This window comes from Mustela nigripes, chromosome 14, assembly GCF_022355385.1.
Source record: "Mustela nigripes isolate SB6536 chromosome 14, MUSNIG.SB6536, whole genome shotgun sequence".
NCBI lineage: Eukaryota > Metazoa > Chordata > Mammalia > Carnivora > Mustelidae > Mustela > Mustela nigripes.
In genome coordinates, this window is record NC_081570.1 from 15,617,917 (window position 1) to 15,632,549 (window position 14,633).

Genomic DNA, 14,633 nt, shown 5'->3' on the forward strand with positions numbered 1-14,633 from the left:
ACAGAGCCCCACACCCGGGGCTTCCATTTCTCCTAAATTAATCAGGCTCAGCATAAATAACCCCGGTGATTTTCCACACCCGAGAACTCATCTGAGATGCCCAACAAAACCAGCCTGCTCTCTTCTCCAGCCCTATGGGTCTTCTCGCCTGCCCTAGCCCAGGGGGGCCATGTCCCCGGGTCCCCTCTTTCCACAAGAACAGGCTGCCAAGTCACTACTAACAAATGCGGGCTTAGACGAAGTCACAAAGACTCCAGATCATCTCCCAGAGGCCACGTGGCCATGAAAACCTGCTCTTGCACACCACTCTCCCCAGGCCCAACCTCGTATGGACCAGTCCAGCAACCAGCAGGCCTCCCTCTCAGACTCTAAAGCTCCATTAACCCCCTGGCTGGTTTATACCTAACACAGGGCCTGGCCTAGGGCTGGCACTCCATAAAAGTTTGCTGGATGAATGAATGGCCCCATTTTGCCTCCGGGGGACGTGAAGCTCAACGAAGTCGGAGACTTGTCCAGGATCACACAGGAGGAGTATAGGAGTCCCGTGACCCCCAAAGCTAATGCGCAGTCACTAAACACTGACAGCTCCCCTGTTGTTAGCTCAGCCGCAGGTCCCCAAGGGAAACCCATGTGGGCAGGCCACCGCAGAAGGGATCTCGTGTGCATAGGAAAGGACAGGTGAGGTCTAAGGGAGCAGACAGCCACCTCCTCCATCTGGTTCCCTCGTTCAGGGCCTGGCACCTGGGCACTGGTAGCATCAGTGAGGGATGATGTAGGACTAGTCACAGGGGAGGCTCTAAAGAATGGCGTACCACCATCCCTTGAGGGAAAGCCAGTGGTTTTCTCCAAGATCTCAACACTCCCGCTCCTCTGGGTTGGCGGGGGGACCAAAGAGAAAGAAAGAAATCCATTTCGTGGATAGAAAAATCAAGCCCAGGAAAGAGGGTCAGCAGTTGGTTGGCAACTAAGTGGCAGCCAGGGGCCTTGACCTCCTGCCTCCTGGTCAGGCCAGGTAAAGGGTGAGGACCCAAGATGGATGTCACCTCAGCTAGCTTGGTGGCTTCCTTTCATTCTTTTCCTCGTGTTAATGACTCCAGCAGCAGCCCTGGGCCTTCCTGCCCACACACTGGACAACAATGTGAATCCAGGGACAATGGGGACAGATGACTTCTGGCCCCTTGGCCCAGATGCCTTCCTCCCCCACCAGCCAAATCCTCTAGGCTCTTTAGGTCCTGTTGCCTCCGCAAGGTCTTCCAGGCACGAAATCCATCTTTTCCTTCCCTGGCAACCTGTTCCTGTCTGCACTGTGAGTTGCACTGGGTGCTTCTGATTCATGGGACCTGCCTCTCTAAAACCCAGGGACCCCAGAGAGGAGGGACCCTGCCTCTCACTTCTCCCAGGAGGACTGTCAGATACGGATTCCACTACCACCTTCCTTGGCACCTGGCTGTGTGATCTTGGGCCAGTCATGGCTCTCAACAGAGCTGCTTCTTCGTGGGAAAAGGAGGTAGAATCCCAACTACATGGGCAAGTTGACAACGCAGATAAAACACCTAGTACGATGTCTAGCACACAGTAGGTCCTCAGGCAATGAATGAATGAATGAATGGGAAAATTCCTGACTCTTGCACTGCTCAGGGATGCTCGGATGACTCAGTTTGGGACTTATGTGTAGATTATGCCTCCCCAATGGGCCATGTGGTCTGTGTCTTCTCTTCCACACAGGTCCCTGGGATGGAGGTGGGCACAAGGCTGATTCCGAGTGAGTCCCGTTTGGCAAAAATTCACTGAATTCCTAATGGCAAAACGTGCAGTTCCCACGAGGAGCTTGGGACCTGACTGAGAAAGATCCACCTTCCCAGGGGTCTCAGTCCCAGGGAAAGCCAAATCCATCTCCCGGGGGAATGTTATCACTAAGTTGGGATGGAGGCCAAGGGGCAAAAGGCACCCAAGCCCTCGAAGTCGGAACGAGATAAGCCCACATGGCAGATACACAGTTTGCTGTACCCTCTGCCAAGGCCAGCCCCGTCCACCTCCTCCGTGTAGCCTGTCCTGCCTGTGCCAGTCCTCCAGTCCTCCCTGACTGTCCTCTCTCTATACCAGCCGAGTGGATCCACAGAAGAAGGGATGACAGCTTTGGAGGCAGACAACCTGGACCCCACTTCCAGCTGTGCCACATATGAGATGGATGAATTGGGCCAACCATGTCCCTGCTGTGCCTCAGTTTCCCCCTCTGCAAAATGGCAAAAATAATGCCAACCTTGAGATTCCTGGGATTATATGCAATAATGCCTGCTGGGAGAGAGCCCCGTGTGGGGCTTGGCTCAAGACAGGGTGGCGGTTTTTAATCAAGAGAAGACATGCGCGCTCGCTGAGCACTGGCTGATGATCAACGTGACTGGGGTCCCTGGGGAGGAGCCCCAGGAGGTCCCTGGGCTGAGAGAAGACCCTGGTCTGGCCTCAGGAAACTCCAAGGTCTCTGTTCTTCTGGCCCAAGGGTCGCAGGAAGGCAAACAGCAGGAGAGGGAGAAAGCGAAGTGACAGAGGCCGCTGGGGCCAGGATTTATGAAGCCAGAACTTCAATCCATCCAGCCCAGCGAGGCATCCAAGAAGAGGCATGATCCCAGTTCCCAACTATTTGAAAACTGGAACCACCAAACAAGGAGAGGGGATGAGTCAGCTGGGGTGAGGAGGGGAGGCCAGCGGCAGCAGGAGGTGGGGGCCAGATCTGGCTCCTTGCGGGTGAGCAGGGGAAGGCGGGGAAGGCAGAGGTGGGGTCAGGGACCTGGAGGTGGGCTGGGAAGGGGCCAGAGGCAGCTGGGAATTCCCAGCACCATGCCAGGAGACCATCTGTGAGGTCACCCGAGGCCACTCTGAAGTCCTCCCCCTGCCAAGCCCCAGGCTGCCTCCCACTCCCCACAGACTGGGACTGGGGGAAAGATGGGGAACGATGCCAGATGCAAGAAAATGAAACACCTGGACGCGACACACCCTCGTGGGGAAGGGGCAGGTCTCTAGCCAGCAGCCCAAGCCCCAGGCACAGGGTGGAGGGACAGGTTACCACGCACTCCTGCATCTCTTTCCCTTTGCCCCGATGCTTCTCTGCGAGCTCACAGGGGTCAGAGTAAGGGCTGTGCGGCTCCACTGACCCTATAGGATCCCTCGGGACCTCCCTGGGCAAGGTCTTATCTCCTCCAGGAAGCCCCCTCGCCACACCCCTTAAGATGTGCCAACATCCTTTCTGCCCCCTGTGGGAGCTACTTGGCCACACCTCTTGTTGCTCGGAGCCCACCAACGGCACACATCTGGGAAGGGGACAATGCATCCACAGGCTCGAGCCTTTCCCAAGCCACACCCTGGGGTGTGCCCCCCTCCTGCTCCCCCAGCAGGAAGGAGCAATCAGGGTGGAAGGCTGGACTCTGTCCTGCAGCTGTGGCTGCAGTGGGGGAGGGGGGCAGTGACGGATCAGAGGCTGTTACATCCAGAGCCCTTGGAGCGCGAGAGAGGAGAGAAGCAACAGCTTTCATCTACGTGGTCATTCATTCCACAAGCGGGGTCCTGGGTCAGTCGCTGGCAGCAGTTTTGATCAGAAGGTGTGGCATGCTGGGCAACTCGGAACCCTTAGTCAAACATCACTCTGGCCTTGCCCTCAGCAGGAACAATTCGCACAAAACAGCCACCATTTGTCCAACACCTATTTCCCTTCACACACCGAGCAAAGTGCAACTTCTGGGTCTCGCGTACACTGGGGAAACGGGCATCACGATCCCTATTTCTGACTTGAGGCTCAGACAGACAAAGCAACTTACCCAAGGTCACACAGCCAGGTGGGGCTGAGCTAAGGCTTGAAGGCAGGGCCCTTTGAGCCCACACTTTCCCTCGATCGTGGTGCCCAAGAAAGGGGCTTTGAGTCCAGAGTGGAAACAGACAAGGGGAAGACAGCAGTGTGGGCACCACAGCTTAGGCCCCATTTTCCAGGTCTCCGCAGAGAGCAGAGGCTAGGAAGGACAGCTCCCCTGTTGCCCAGGGGCCAAAGCAGCCCCTTCTCTATCCTCAGCAAGGAGCTCGGCCTTCTGGGCCTGCTGACTTCTCCCAAGGCCATTCACATATTCACTCGATCAATGTTCAGCTACTGTCTACTGTGGCCTAGCACCAGGCACAGAGCAATGAACAGAATCTGAGTCCATGTCTTTATGATGCTTCCCTGCTAGACTGGGAATAATAATAAACACATAATAAACACACAGATACACAAACATGAGCTCGGGCTGTGCGGTCCTAAGGGGCCCGTGCCTGCAGTTCCATATGTGGCAAGACCCCCCCACTCCGCCAGCACCCAATTCACAGGACAGTGTAGAGGTCTCAGCTCTGGCTGGGGGTCAAGGGGTGGGGTGGGGGGGCTGACTGTCCTCGCTCTGAGTTGGTCCTATGCTGCCCCCATCGCTAGGCCTTCCCCTCCAATGCCTCCCAGAGTTTTCCCTTTTTTTTTTTTTTTTAATTTTATTTATTTATTTGACAGACAGAGATCACAAGTAGGCAAAGAGGCAGGCACAGAGAGGGGGAAGCAGGATCTCTGCTCAGCAGAGAGCCCATATGGGGCTCGATCCCAGGACCCTGGGATCATGACCCGAGCCGAAGGCAGAGGCTTTAACCCACTGAGACACCCAGGCGCCCCGAGTTTTCCCATCTTAATTAGTGTCTGCTCCATACTTCCAGATGCTCACCCCACAGACTGGGGAGACCTCCCTGACTCCTCTCTTTCTGTCCTACCCCATACCCAATCAAGCCATCAGCCAATTTTGTCAGCCCTAACTTCAAAATATCTTCAGGGATCAACTGCTTCTTCCCACTTCCATCGCCCTGGTGTGAGTTCCCCTTGTCTTTGGCTGGGATCGCGGCTTGCTTGCTTTTGGCCTTGACCCTCCACATCCTCTTCTCTGAAAAGCAACTAGAGTGCCCTCTCATCTCACTCAGAAGCCAATCCAAAGGCCTTCCCATGGCCAAGGTTGAGCACATGGACCATGCTCCCCCTCACTCACCCTGCTCCAAACACATGGGCCTCCTTGTTTTCCACAGATATACCGGAGACCCCCAGGACCTTTGCACTAGCTGTTCCCTCTGCCTAGAGTGCCCCGTCCCCAGGCATCTGTAGGTTTCACACCCTCACTTCTTTCAGATGCTTCTGTCCAAGGATTATCTTCTCAGAGGCTTTTCCTGACCCTCATCCCTGATGGGATCACACCTCATCGCTCTCTCCACCCTCTTTCCTGCTTTATCTTTCCTTGTAAGCACTATCGCCATCTGACATTACTCTCTTCCAGCATGGGCTATACTGCAAGTAAGGTGAGGGAAGGGAATTTGACCTTTTGTTCCCTGCTGTGACCTCAGCACCTAGAACAAGGTCAGACACTTAGTAGATACTCAATAAATACTTGTTGAATGAATTTCATGTCTAAGGTGCAGCCGTAGGGGACTTTAGCTTATGGACTATTTAATCACATCCACCATCGGTCCATTCATTCATTCACCACACATCACAGGCCTCTGTGCCCCAGATGCCCCCCCTACAAACCAGAGCAATAGAGAAACAGGGTGCCCTCCTCTGTCCCTCAGGGAAAGGGCTCTGTCTGGTAGGTAGCCAGGAGCTCTCCTAAGGACACGTCAGGGATGCCACTGGGATGCTCTAAGGTCGCTGCAACTGTGGCACACGCAGGCGTGGGGAAAACAGGGGAGGGTGGGTTCTGGGGGCGGCTGACACTTGAAGGCCCCACATTCCCAGGCCTCAAAGAGCCGCCTTGTTCTCAGGGCTTTCGTGATGATGCCCCTAGCCCAGCCACCCCCAGCAGCCACAAGCCACTCCCCTCTCAAGGCCACTATTGACACGGACCCAACCCAACGCCAGCAGTGAGGCTGGCGGCTCCCCGCGAAGTGAGTTCCACACATTCTTCAAGGTTTCAGTCAGCCAGCTCTGGGCGCTGGGGCAGGCCAGCAAGCCCCTGCTGGGCCCTGGGAGTAGGAGGGGGCAGCAAGGCTAAAGAGGCCAAGGCTTGGGCTCGGGGAACATTCCAGCAGGGCTAGGATCTTCAGCCCAACCTCCCTCTTCCCGGAAGAAGGGAGTTGGGGGCAAGGCCAGGGTGGGCCCTGGGAGGAGAGGGCACTGTGCTCACCCTATCCTTGGGAAGCTACTAGGGGATGGAGTCAAGTTCACCCATTCGTTCTCCAGCCTGACCTCTCCAGCTGGGATGGACTAGGGAGGGGGGCCAGGGGCCAGAGCTGAGAGCCCTTCCCACACATCCCAAGTGGTGAAGGGTCCAGAACCTACATGTCTGGCCTCCCAGTGGCCTCTGAATCGTGGCTCTGTATCTCTCCACATCTTGCCTGGCCCTTCCCACTCCCCGTCCTGAGAGTCTCCCCACAAGGCCGAGTAGCCTTGGAGCCTCTGCAGACTCACCCTAAACCTTGAGTCCCCAGGGAACAACCAGGGGAAACCAGTGAGGGCTCCATGCACCCCGGCTGAACTTTCTTCCCCCTCACACCCTACACAGGGTGGGGCCCGGCCTGACCCCCTTGGGCCTGAAAGTCCTAGGATTAATTCAACTGTCTATAGGACCTCGGGGAATATTCGATGAGGAAATTAACTAACAAAACTACAAATAAACAGGTGATCCCACAAATAGCCACCCTGGAGTTAGGTCTTTCTAGGCTCCCTCCAGGACAGGCGTCCCTAGGAGGTTGGATGGACAAGGCATACCCATCCCGAGCACCTTTGTTCCTGAAGCCAGGCCCAGATATTCCTTGTCTGAGAGCAGCTTCTCTACGACCTCAGACCTGAGTTCTTACTTTTATCAACATGAGCGACAACAGTTTTATTAACATCTAGTGCTAGCTATAAGCAAGTGGGATACGAGGCAGAGTAGCAAGAAGAGCTTTGTCTGCCTTCAAAGCCGGGCTCACAGTATCACCAAGGATGTGTGTCTGTGAGCTACTGGGCAAGTTATGTAACCTCTCTGTTCCTCGATGTCCTCTGCTTAGAGAATGGGGACCATATCAGGAGCTATGCGTTAATGCATTCAACAGATATGTTAACCAAGCACTTACTACCTGCCAGATGCTAAAGGTACAGCAGCAGTGAACAAGAACACACAAGGTCCTGCTCTCATGGATCTTAAATTGGTGGGGGGTGAGGGGAAGAGATAAATAAGTAAACAAATACTTGCAGATAGCAACAAGAAAAAAAAATAAAGCAGTGTAAGGGGACAGAGAATGTGGGCAGAGCAGTCAGGGACTTAAGAGAAGGGAGGCAGAGGGTCATGTAGCTATCTGAGGGACAACAAACGTTCTAGGTAGAAGGAACAGCAGATGCAAAGGCCCTGGGGTGGGAGTGTGTTTGGCATATTTGAGAAACAAAGACCAGTATAGCTAGAGTGAGTAAGCAAAGGGAAAGTTGGCAAGAGGAGAGATTTTGAGAGGGAGCGGGGGAGGCCGGATCCCAAAGGGCCTTGTGGGCTATATTAGGTCAGGGGCTTGAGTCTGATCTTGAGCAGCAGGGGGAATGCAGGGAGGATCCGAGCAGGGGAATGGCATGCGAGAATCTGCTGAGAAACTTTGTGTCTACAAACAGTAGGCACTCAATAAATGTGAACTGTCCATATTATTTTATCATCATCTGGCCTGGCACCCCAAGACCTCCCTCCCTAGCACTCCAAGCTCTGAACCCAGTCATCTTCTGCCACCTTCCTTCTAACCCTCTTTCCCCAGCTGCGCCTCAGATCCACAGATCCCAACATGCCTGCGCTGAGCCTGAGAACAGGCCCGGGCCAAGCCAGGTGGGGGCCACTACTCCCCAGATATAGGGAGCTGGGCCTAGTGTATGGGGGGGGGGGGCCATCTCTGCCCCTTCCAACCTCCACCTCCCTCCATGGCCTAAGGCCCTCCCTCCAGAAGTCCCAAGGCACACTTACAAGCATACCCCACCCCAACCAGGTCTAGAGCAAGAGGGGCTGGAGGCTGGGGGCTGGGAGGCAGGGGGTTGGGCAGGGCAGCCAGTTATGTCCAGGGGAGGGCTGAGATAGTGCTGCCCCTGAGGGAAGGGGAGGCTCCTCCAGCTCCTCCATTACCCCCATCCACCCACAGGCTCCCTAGTGCGGAAACCCAGGCGAGGCAGGAAACAGGTATCTCAGTGATTTCCCTCCTCAGCCCTGAAAACACCGTAATCATGGCAGCCCTCTCAGGATTCCTGTCTCCTGGCAGGGCTGGCCCCAAGAAAGGAAGGGCTAAGGCCCCAGCAGGAAGAAAAGGGATCAGCAGGCCAAGGCAGGCACTGAGTCACCCAGGCCTGGCCCCCACCCCCAGCAAGCCTCTCCACCTCCTCTGAACTGAAATTACTCCCACACTTAATCACAGACCACTGCTTCCTCTGTCTCCTGCCCCCAGTGATGTCTTGAGCTCCCTAAGGACCACCTTACCTTCCTCTTGTGTAGATGTGAACCAAAGGGCAGAAAAGATAAAGGACAGTGGGTGAGGAGGAGCCCAAGGCTTGCTAGGACACTGGGCTGGGAATCTGATGTCATTGAAAATGTGTGATAAACTTCTTACCCCATTTTACAGATGTGAAAACTGAGGCCACGAAAAAGAAATGGCCTCAGATCACAGGCTAGAAAATTACAGAGCTGGGATCCAGACTTCTTGGGTCCAAGCTCTTTCCAGCTCTCCATCATTAGTCAGGGGTGGGACAGTGAAGACCTCGGTGTGGTTGCTGAGGAGACTATAATCCCACAGGATTGGAACTGCCTGTTTACCCATCTCAGTTCTGGGAAAGCAAAGACAGGGCCTGTTCTTGCTCACCCATAAGCCCCAGCCCCTAGTGCAGTGCCAGATGCATGGTACACAGTAGGTGCTTAGCACTGTATGCTGAATGAATGAACCCCCAAACTCCCACTGACTGTCATGGAATGCTGTTCAATGAAGATATGTTGAATGAATGAGTGAATGAGATGACTGGCTGCAATCTGGAATTGCTGTGGAAATTTCTCCTGCGCACAGCAAATAACTCCACCCACCTCCTCACTCTAGCCATGGTAGGACCCAGCATCCTGGAGCCCCTCAGCAGGGGAGCATAGCTGGGGGAGTTCCAGAAAAGGAAGACATTCCATGTGCTATGTTGGTGCCTACTTTTTGGAAAAATAAAGATCAAGTTTGGATCAAGATGGGATGCAACAGGACAACGGGATGTGCTGGGGTGAGAGGCTGAGAGAGGAGATTAAGGAACCAGTGCAGATGGGGAGTGGGGGGAGGAGAGGTTCTAGGTGGGCGGGGCTAGAGAGCTGAGGGGTCAGGTCTGGGGTGGGGGTTCAGGAGTGACTCAGGAGGGCAGAGGTGAGACAGAACTAGCCAGGCGAGGACAGGGATTCAGTCACTGGGTAAACACTGGCTTAGAGAAAAGTCCCTTTCTTGGCTCTGAGAAGGGGGTGGGGGGCAGGGGGCAGGGACAGGGACCGCCTAGGACCACCTCAAAGAGGGTGGGGGAGGCCCTGTGGTTCACCAGGGGAGGCCCAGCTCCTCAGATGTGCCCCCACCCACTTCTGCCACCAGCTGCCTGCCCACGGACCCTGCCCCGCCCTTCTCGAGTTCACTCAGGTCCTCAGAGCCTCTCCTGGCCAAGCATTCCTTTTCTCTGCACGGGCCCATCCAAGCTCAGAGCAGGGAAGTGGGCTGTAGTGGCAGGCCCACCCCTGCACCTGAGACCGCAGAAGAGAAAAGCTAGGAAACAGACCTAGGTCCAGTACCAGGCACTTCCACCGCCTTCCATGCCGTCCTGCCAACCAGCTTTCAGCTGTATACACTTTGAGACGTGCATTTTGAGTTCCCTTTGGGCTTGCCCGAGGTCACATAGCCACTCGGTGAGGAGCAGGGATAGATTCAAGTCCTGAGCTGTAGGGCTCCAGGGCCCGTGGGTGTTCCACACAAACCTCAGTTGTGTCCGAAATGGGTTTTACTTGTGCCTTCCCGGTCACTAGCTCCCAAAGGGGCCAGACGAGCTGGTAAAGTTCCGGTGAGGATTGATAGTCTCCCCATCACCACTGAGTGCCCCCTTTCCAAGCTGGCACAGAAAAGGGTGCCCTTGCCCCGCCAAGTTCCCGCCCTGCTCGAAGTTTCTCCACTTGGTCCCCAGGAATGGCAGGCCGGGCCATGCCTAGCGCGATTGGAGACTCAGCAACGTGGCCGGTCGACCCACGGGCTCTCACGCGGCCCCGCCCCCGGCCCCACGCAGGTTTCCCCGGGCGCCTTTCGGAACCACCCCACGGTGGAGGGTGGCGCCGGCCTGTGCTCGCCCGGGGTCCCTGGCAGGCGCCCCCTTCCCGGGCCAGAGTCCCAACCAAGTTGGCTGGCGCAGCGAGCGAGGCCCGGGGCGCTCCCGCCCTCCACCACCCACTCCCAGCCCCCGGCCCCCCACACTCACCGCGAGCAGCCGCCCGTGCAGCAGCAGCGCCAGCAGCAGCGCGCCCGCCGCCCGCTGTCCCATGGCCCGGCCGGCTCTGCTCCCTCTCTCACTCGGCGTCAGCCCGCAGCCGCCCGCTCGCCAGCCTGCGGAATCCTCGGGACGGCGCGGCCCGCTCCCGCCGCCCCAACCTCTCCCGCGGCCCGCCCCGCCCCGCCCCGCCCCGCCCCGCCCTCGCAGCCGTCCGCCCCGCCCTCGGGAACCGGGCCCCGCCCCCGGTCCGCCCCGCCCCGCCCCGCGGCGCCAGGCCCCGCCCCCGGACCGCGGGCGCCGCTAGCCGGAGCCCGAGCCGGCCGCGCAGCCAACTGGGCCTTTGTCTGGGCCCCCCCAGCCCCCTCGGCGCGGGCCGCGGCCCAGCCCGGCTTCCCGCCAAACCCGGCCTGGAGTGTGGGATGGGACGGGGCCGGGGCCCTGCGCGCGGGCCCCCACAGCCCCTCCCCGAGCTCGCGACCCCTGCACGGACCCCCAAACTCGCTCTCACCCTCTTTCACACCGTGCAACGTGACTCTTCACTCGGGCCGTGAGAGCTCCCCACGCTTTCACACGCGCAGCCTGAACACTGCGCACCTGGGGACGCACGGCGCGCGCACACACACACACACACACGCATATGCCACACTGTTCCCCCTACGACCCTTCACACTTGCGTCCTCACTCCCAACCGGCGCACAGCGACAGACTTCACCCACTCAGACGCACACTTGATCAATTTTTTTTTTAAGATTTTATTTATTTATTTGACAGAGAGAGATAACAAGTAGACGGAGAGGCAGGCAGAGAGAGAGAGGGGGAAACAGGCTCCCTGCTGAGCAGAGAGCCCCATGCGGGATTTGATTGCAGGACCCTGAGATCATGACCTGAGTCGAAGGCAGCGGCTTAACCCACTGAGCCATCCAGGCGCCCACATTTGATCAATCTCAAAAAGTGTCACCCTGCAGGTGACACAGCGGGCACGACTTTTACACACGCTGCTGCTCACGTTCCAATTCACATTTTTACACAGACTCACAAACGCGAACCCTAGACCTCAAAGCGTCAGGACATGTTTTCACACACAAATTCTGCACAGGCACTCCCGGCTCACACACAAGCGAACATCATTTGCTCACGCACAGGTTGGCCTTTTTCACATTTTCTCCTGCACTAACCACAGCGCCTTATAGTGGGCACTCGAGAGTGAACTGAATTGCCCCTCACACACACCATTTTCCCCATAAACCACTCACAGACCAACTTGGATTGACATAAATCAGAGCCTGGGGAGAGGGGTGCAGAGACACACGGCTCGCGCACACACAGGCCCAGACGCAGATTCTTGGGTGGTAAATCCCCCTCCTGTATGATCTGACACACACACACCCACAGACAGCACCCTTGGCCTTGCCACTGGGCCTCTCTGCCTGCGCTTAGGTCTCCCTTCCGCCTGAAAATTTCCAGAGCAACCCAGGCTGATGGGTGGAGAGAAACCAGCGTGTGTGTGCGTGTGTGCATGTAGCTTAGAGGAAAGTCTTTTGAGTAATGACGAGGGAGAATAAAAACTGAAATCTCCATTGTTTCCTGTGAGATTTGTTAGGTTCCAGAGACTCAGGGCTGGGTTTGAGGTCAGAAGTGAGGTGAGCTGTGGACAGAAGGAAATGCCCAGCTAACTGGATGGCACCAGGCCGGGCTCCGGAAGGTGTGTTCCCTGTGATAATGGCCTGCAAGCTCCCGGGCACTCTGTGGCCTCCCATACAGACACTGGGGGGATGGAGAGAATGCTGGCATCCTGACTCTCCCCACCCCCAGATAGATGCTTTATCCTCAAAAGATTGGGTTCTTCACCCTGTGGGCCGTATTTCTGGGGGACCAGCTCAGAGCGTCCTTCCCTAGCCCCAACCCAGATGCCAGGCACACCACTGAGTAAGGGCTGTTATTACTGTTACGGCTCCCAACAGGGAGATATAGGTGGAGCAGAAGAGGGAGGTCTGATCTTGGAAGGAAGAAGCCTTCCTTCTTTTCCTAAATAAACCCCTGATCTGTTAAAGGCGAGGGGCAGGATATAGTCCCTGTCCCCCTATCCCCACGTTGTTCTCAGTCTGATGGAGAATCCTGCCTCCACCGCCTCGCTGTGCAGCCTTGAGCAAATGAGTCAACCTTCTGATGCCTCAGTCTCATCATCTAGAAAATAGGAAAAGAAGAATCATACTAAGACCTCTCTCACAGTGTTGCTGAGGGCTAAAATGAATTAATATGTTTATTTAAAAAAACAAACAAACCAGTTTCAGGTACATAGGAAGCACACAATGAAAGGTACCATTTCTCTTACTGTTGTCTCTGGGTGAGTACCTAAACTGAAGAGGGGGACACACTCTGCCTTCCGGGGGCTCTGGTCTGAGGGAGGAGCGACTCCTGCACGAATGTGTAGTTTCTAACCTGTAGGCTAGAGGCGGCCTTTGCCCCACAGATCTCTAGTCTGGCGCTCGGAGCTGGGGGAACTCCCATCCTGGGGAAAAAGCCTGCAAAACTTCACTGACTTCAGCGCTGGCAGGTAGCCAGCCTCGGTGGCAGGGTTTTTCCGAGGCCTTGCCTGTCTGCGGAGGGTCAGCATCCGTGACAAATCACATTTTGTGAGTTGCCTCGGTGTCTTTTCCCCACCTCGGGCCCTTTAAGTCCCAGAGCTTTGGCTTCTTGCACGATTTGCTCATGAGCAAAGGGAAAAGGGGAACAAGCAGCCCTTTGTAGATGTCTGGTCAAGGCTAAACCCGAGCTATAAGTCTCACTTGCTAAAAGAGGTCGGGGAGAGAGAGATGGTAAAGCTGAAGACTGGAGACTGGAAAGAGCTGGGCTGACACAGAGGGCAGGAAAATATGGCCTGTCTAGAAAGCCTTCCAGAGGAACCCCACCCACCCTGAGGACTGGTCACCGGCCTATTTATTCTGCATCCTTTCCTCCCCACTAAAGGATTTGGCCAGCTCTGTTTTCTTTTGCCGTCCTCGATATCTTTAGTAAATGTTCTCAAGTTGCTTTGTCTGGGGCCTGGCTATCTCCTCATATGGCTTCGAAGAGAAGCAGGGGCAAGGAGGCTTTGCTGAGTCTCGGAGGCGCCTGTAAATCGTGCTGTGCGTACTCATAGCTCAGGGTGCTCGTCATCCTCTTGGAGAGAAACAATTCAAGTCTTGCCCAAGGTGCCTTAGATAAGGAGAGACAACAAGAGTTTGGGTAGGTTAGAGCAGCCAAACAGTCTGGCTTCTATGAAACAGGAGTTGGGTGCCTTCTGGAACCGGTAGCCAGAGTTTGTGGGTCATCTTGTTTGCCACTCCAACATTGCCAGGACTCAGCTTTTCCTGGCTTCCACGTCCACTCCAAATCTTCTCTCTGCTTTAGGGCTTCTCCTTCCTTCCTTCCTTCTTTTCCTTTCTTCATTCCTTCAGAGCTGCAGTGAATGGTTGGGCAGGTTGTTCACTGAACAAAGGTATGCAGCCAAGTGGGCCTCGGCTTTGGGACTCTATCTGCCCCGAGGGGCGGGGGGACCTTTTGTTCATTTGAGTGAAGGGTGGCACCGTATGGGCTCACTGTGGACTTACATTCATTCAATTATGAAATAAACACCTATTTTGTACAAAGGTTCCAGTGCCTATGTGTGCAAACAGATGCAGGCAGGGTCAGGATATATCCCTGGATGAGAATGTGGAATGGGAAAATTGGTACTGAAAGGGAGTGGAGATGGAGGAGAGGAAACTTGGAGGTGATGTGAAGAAGAGGACACAGGTCTAAGCAGGCAGCAAAAGTTCTTGTGGAGAAGGAGAGAACCTTCCAGGCCTGGCAAGATATAGTCCCCTGCTTTTCTCCAGCCACATCTCTCCCCCAACCTGGTCTCTCCACGTATTTTTCCTTCTCCTTGAGTGTTTTTCCCACCCAACATCCAACCACCTCCCTTCATCCTACTATCTTCTAGCATTTAGTTCCAAGATTATGCCACCACAGGAGACTTCTCTGCCCTCCCAGGCTGGGTCATGTTCCCTGTTGTACTTTCCCATAACCTACCTCCCCTAAGCTTCTCTTTCAACATTTTTACAATTGCAATAAATTAGAAGATTGTTTAATATTGTGAGGCCTGGGGTGCCCAGGTCGCTCGATCGGTGAAGTGTCTGCCTTC

General features: G+C 55.6%; 1 protein-coding gene across 1 annotated transcript in view; it reads right to left on the bottom strand.

The window, feature by feature from the left end:
* HSPG2 (heparan sulfate proteoglycan 2) overlaps positions 1-10,591 on the bottom strand; it is a 98,877-nt gene extending 88,286 nt beyond the window's left edge. The window contains exon 1 of the mRNA XM_059376567.1: positions 10,460-10,591. Within this exon, the coding sequence (XP_059232550.1) occupies positions 10,460-10,522 (63 nt within the window). The 5' untranslated portion in view covers positions 10,523-10,591. The remainder of the gene's footprint in view (positions 1-10,459) is intronic.
* Between the last annotated feature and the right edge of the window lie 4,042 nt (positions 10,592-14,633).